We start from the raw sequence: 5,345 nt of genomic DNA, 5'->3' as shown, positions 1-5,345 counted from the left end.
AACCACTCTCAGCAGAAGCCAAGAGTATACTGTTGTTAATGATTGGGTGCTTTGTTCTGGGTCTGCACCCCCTGAGACACAACTGCAGATCGAAGTAATGCGAAGCTTAGTCGACATCTGACCCACCACATTGTTGTACTGTAGGCCATTTCTTGCTTTTCTGAGACGAGAGATGATAGTCGTTTCAAGAATGTTGACGTTAGATTGCTTGCTCCTCCTGTGCAAGAGAATATGGCTGCTGCTGCTGCTGCTGCTGCTGCTGCTGCTCCTGCTGCTGCTGCTGCTGCTGCTGCTGCTACTACTACTACTAATTAGTTTCTGTGGTCTGGCGAACGGTCCGTTGAGTCACTCCGTCAGCAATCTTTGCTAAAGGGACTGTGACAGAAAGACTGGACAGGACCTTAGTACCGCAGAACAAGTTTCAGCAATGCAGAACAGTGACCAACGAATTTTAGTCTCAATTGCTGGTCTAAACCGTTCATGTTTTGACGTCACAAGAGCAGATGAGAAAAGACTCAGAATATGCAAGTAAACTGAAACGTATTGTCTCTATTTAATCTTTGAGTGTCTTCTAACATAAACAAAGTCATTTTATGGTTTAGAAGCTTTCTGAAAATGACTTTGATTATTAACTTTCAAATTTACTGATTGAATTGACAGCAAGAAGCAGTCATGTGTCTCATCAGGTCACACATCACTTGCAATCTCAGACATGTGGATGGCACAATCAGAGCCACTACCTCACCATTATGACTTGTTTTAATTTACTACAAAGTGCAGCTGTCTAGATGCATGTACTTGCACGGTTTGAGAAAGTTCAATAATTTCTTAATCTAAGTCACATGCTCAGGGTGGCTCCATAATTATGCCCATATCTGTAACAAGCCCTCTCAGTGCAAGAGTTGCGTGGCTGTGTGAATTCGAAGTAGTGTGGAACATTGATGGTATTTAGTTAATTATCTTTAATCACATTGATAAACCCATGTGTTTTCAAATAATTACCGTTTACATTCTAGCAACAATTAAGCTAATGATTAATTAATGATAATGACAATAAATAAACAAAATTTAATAAATATATTGTCGAACACTGGTGGTTCCGGTGGTCTTGGGAGCTTTGGGCACAGTGCAGGCAGGTATTGCACGGTGGCTGGACATTATTCCAGGTCATCACAACCTGCAGCACTTACAGAAAACAGTGCTTCTGGGATCTACTCGGATCCTTCGTAAAGTCATGTCTTCTTTCTAGACAGCCGTGATGGTCTAAGTACTTCTGAAGCAGGGTTTGCTTCCGGTACTTGTAATAGACTTTACAAACCAGACTGATCTGGTTGAGCACAACAAACTACATTAATATTTACAATAAATACACACACGGACAGACACAGACACAGACACATACACAGACACACAGAGACAAACACAGAGATGCAGACGCGCGCGCATACACACACACACACACACACACACACACACACACACACACACACACACACACACACACACACATGCACATACGCTCGTAGCTCTGAAGCGACAGTGTAAACACAGCTTCATTTACTAGTAATAATAAATAGTTTCTGTGGTCTGGCAAACGGTCCGTTGACGAATTACAGCATTTGAGATAATGGCGCAGCTCTTGCGCTAAGAAGGGGCGGTACATAGGCATCACATTTTAACGCATGCGCGCCTTGAGTTAATAATTACGTTGAATGATGATGATAACACGTGTACTCTTGCCTCATTATCATTATCGTGTTGTACGTGTTTGACTTAGAGCTCTACTACAACGTCTATGGACGTACCGAAACGCTCAGTAGGACCACGGTGTTTACGGGCCAGTTCGATTGTCAAGATAGTTTGCTGTTTCATGTTTGCTTCCTTACTTTTGGAAAGTCTTCTGCGCTACCAGCAGATCGAGGGAGCACACGTGTGGACAATACCCCAATCGCTGTATCGTTACTTTCGTTTAAACGAGCCATGCTATCCTCAAAATCAGGATCAGAGGATCAGAGATCTTCGTCAATTGCTGTTTCACTTCGTCGATGTCGCCGAAACGGTAAACATGCGGTACTGGATTGACTTTGGTTCACTGCTGGGAGCTGTCCGTAATGGCAAAATCATACCTTGGGATTGGGATGTTGACATTGGCGTCCTGAAGTCGGAAATGGAAGCGCCTCAAGTTCGGTCACTGCTTGAAAAGAGAGGAGTTCAAGTTGTCAGGCGAACAGGTTGCAAATTTTTCTTGCGACTTGCTGATAGTGAAGCATTTCTAGACGCGTGCATGCACTGGATTAGAGACGACCAAGTATTGAGATGTGAGCTGACTGATGTTTTCAGATACCAGTTTCCTGTCAAATGGATTAGTCCCACTGTTCCTATAATGTTTGAAGGACGACAGGTACAGGCTCCGAATCCGCCCATGGAGATTCTAAAGCAAGTTCGATACCCTTACACATACTGGTGGTCGATGCCTCAAAACTTTTACTGCTACTTCACTGACTGGAGACTATTTCTCAAATTGCTGATGTTTATTACCATTGGAGTGCTGCCATTGCTCTATCTAATCACTTGCTGGTACAGAAGGCTGTTAGTAACACGAACGTCAAAAGGACAAGAAATGTGAAGCTCTGAGGATTAGTATAGTTTTCAAACTCTTGGTGTTGTAGTAATTTTCTAGCTTGTTTGTTGTGTTACAAGAAACTCATTTGCATGAGGTAGACAAAGCATTAGCAGCCCGATACCCTTAGACGTACTGGTGGTCGATGCCTCAAAACTTTTACTGCTACTTCACTGACTGGAGACTATTTCTCAAATTGCTGATGTTTATTACCATTGGAGTGCTGCCATTGCTCTATCTAATCACTTGCTGGTACAGAAGGCTGTTAGTAACACAAACGTCAAAGGACAAGAAATGTGAAGCTCTGAGGATTAGTATAGTTTTCAAACTCTTGGTGTTGTAGTAATTTTCTAGCTTGTTTGTTGTGTTACAAGAAACTCATTTGCATGAAGTAGACAAAACATTAGCAGCCGGAAACCAAAGTGAAACATTATGATTAAATTTTTGAACAGTATTCATTGCAGTACTAGATTACAACAAGTGAGTATATTTTACAATATACTGTAGTGATAAAAACTATTTAATTGATTTAATATATTCTATTATACCCTCTTCTTCTTTGCATGGAAACATTCAAAGTTGATATTGAGATGAAAAATTATTGGAAAATAATGTTACTCAATACAGGCATGACAAACTGAAAGTGATCAACTCATTCATTGCATGCAATGAAGCACTACTAGGAATTTTCTGATACAGTATTTGCTTGTGCTGTCTATTTCTGGAAGTCGTTAGGACCTGCTATCATGCACAAACGGTTTAGCTCCTACAAGACAATTGCAAGCAGGCTGCAGTGCTTGTGTCACAGTGCATGCTGAACAGATAAAGTAATAGTAACCTCTTTCTTCATAATCAGATTCTGGACTAGAAAGTTCTACTAGACAAGAGTAGGTTCTACAGAGTAATCAGCAGGAAATTACACTACAGGGATGTCGTTGCTATGGAGATGGGGCCACATGTGGCCCCAGCCAACAAAAATGTGGCCCCAGGAGCAAAGCAACTGCTAATAATTAATATTTCTAATTATACAGTACTTTGAATTTTGTAAGTTATTAAACCATAGTTTTGTGCGAGAACTACTGTGAAATAGGCAAGTTGGCCCTTCTCCTGTATTCCTTAGCGCCGGATAGCGTTGAAGCTGAACGTGGATTTAGCTTGATGAATATAACAAAGAATTGTTCTCGCAATAGGCTTGGTCAACGTACGATAAACGCGATTATGGCGATAGCTTCAGACAGTAGAGGAATGGACACATTTCCTTTTGATAAGGTGCTGAATAATAATGTCCTTTAGTGATGCTTATTGTTGAAATAGAAAACTGATTACATTGCCATTGATATTAATTTGAATTGTCTTTAATATTGATATTAACAGTGGCACCGAAAACGCTATTGGGGCCACATTTTTGGCACCGGGCAAAAATTGGACCGGCATCCCTGCACTAGCGACGTCGACCGACATGCCTTGACAAGTAATTACTCAGAAGATGCGAGAGTCGGCAGTTTGTTTGTGTGGCGAATGTGGCTAGCCGGTCTTTCACCTCGTAGGGAGCAACCGGCTAGACCCTCGTGCCTTACTGTCATCTGATGCATGCAGTGTACTACTGATAGCGTATGACGTCATTCTGTGTTTGCAACAAGATCATATGGTCACGTGCTTTGGAGACCCGACATGTACTTTAAAAATTAAATCATAAATCTTTTCCTTCGGATTACGTTCTTTGTAACTGTTTGTGTGTGAGATGCTCTTCTTCTACTTATATGATCGACGCTAGTATCTCAAAAGGAATCGTCCAAAACTGCAAGCTAACAGAGCGAGTAGCGACAGAAACGTCGACGTTTACTAACTTTTTCAACTTGCAATAGCAACATCAGTAAAAGGGCTGTTTAGTAGCTTGTAGACTGGATTGTAACGGCTGCAAATGCGTAGATAGTGGCCAGCTTACTCCACCTACAAACCGCCCACGAACTGCGACACCCCGGGGAGAACCTCGTACATATGTATAGTACGGTACTATACGCAGGCGCGGATCTACCATAAGGCCCGAGGTGCCCGGGCACCAAGGTCCCTAGGGGGTGTGTCACCCATTTCCCGGACGTTCTTCCCGGATGTTTGGCGGCGATGTCTAAGCGGCAGTCAAGTTTAGAGCTCTTCGGGTTTAAAGTACCTCGGTTGGAGGTTCAAAACACAAGTAACGACACTTTACCAGATACTGAAGTTGAAGGCCCGACAACAGGATGGCTCTTGCTGATAGTATTCGTTGTCATGAAGTCGTATTGTTCTTCTTTAAATTTAATATTAGCAACAATATCAAGTTCAAATTTCTCATTAATATTAAATTGGGGAGGTTCAAATATCTAATTAATATTAACTTGGGCACTAAACGAAATTGAATGCTGGATCCGCGCCTGATACGATATCCACTATTAATAAACTACAAATAAAGAGCTCCGTGCCTAGGCATCGTGTTGAGCAGGATACACTTTATGTCCTCAGGTGTTTACATGCAGAATTGGTATCCTCGGACTCGCCTGATGATAGAGCGCATTTCTCTATTCTCCGCCTAATCTGGCCGGTTGAGCTCACCCAAACTCCACAAACTAATCCCTGTGAATAGACTACTCTTTACATCTCCGCTAGTCGGTCAGCCACCAATGTAGAGCGCACATCATCTTACTACAGAGCATGCTCCGATCACAGCGTTGTTACGTAATTACATCACACA

General features: G+C 42.1%; 1 protein-coding gene across 1 annotated transcript; it reads left to right on the top strand.

Moving 5' to 3' along the window:
- The first annotated feature begins 1,707 nt into the window (after nt 1-1,707).
- Nucleotides 1,708-3,198, top strand: LOC134196219 (ribitol 5-phosphate transferase FKRP-like). The gene has a single exon (XM_062665295.1). The coding sequence runs from the start codon at nt 1,796-1,798 to the stop codon at nt 2,624-2,626; it is 831 nt and encodes a 276-aa protein (XP_062521279.1). The 5' UTR covers nt 1,708-1,795; the 3' UTR covers nt 2,627-3,198.
- The last annotated feature ends 2,147 nt before the right edge of the window (nt 3,199-5,345 follow it).

Source organism: Corticium candelabrum, chromosome 21, assembly GCF_963422355.1.
Source record: "Corticium candelabrum chromosome 21, ooCorCand1.1, whole genome shotgun sequence".
Lineage (NCBI taxonomy): Eukaryota > Metazoa > Porifera > Homoscleromorpha > Homosclerophorida > Plakinidae > Corticium > Corticium candelabrum.
Note: the sequence above shows the minus strand (reverse complement) of the source record. Positions and strands in the feature narration are given on the sequence as shown.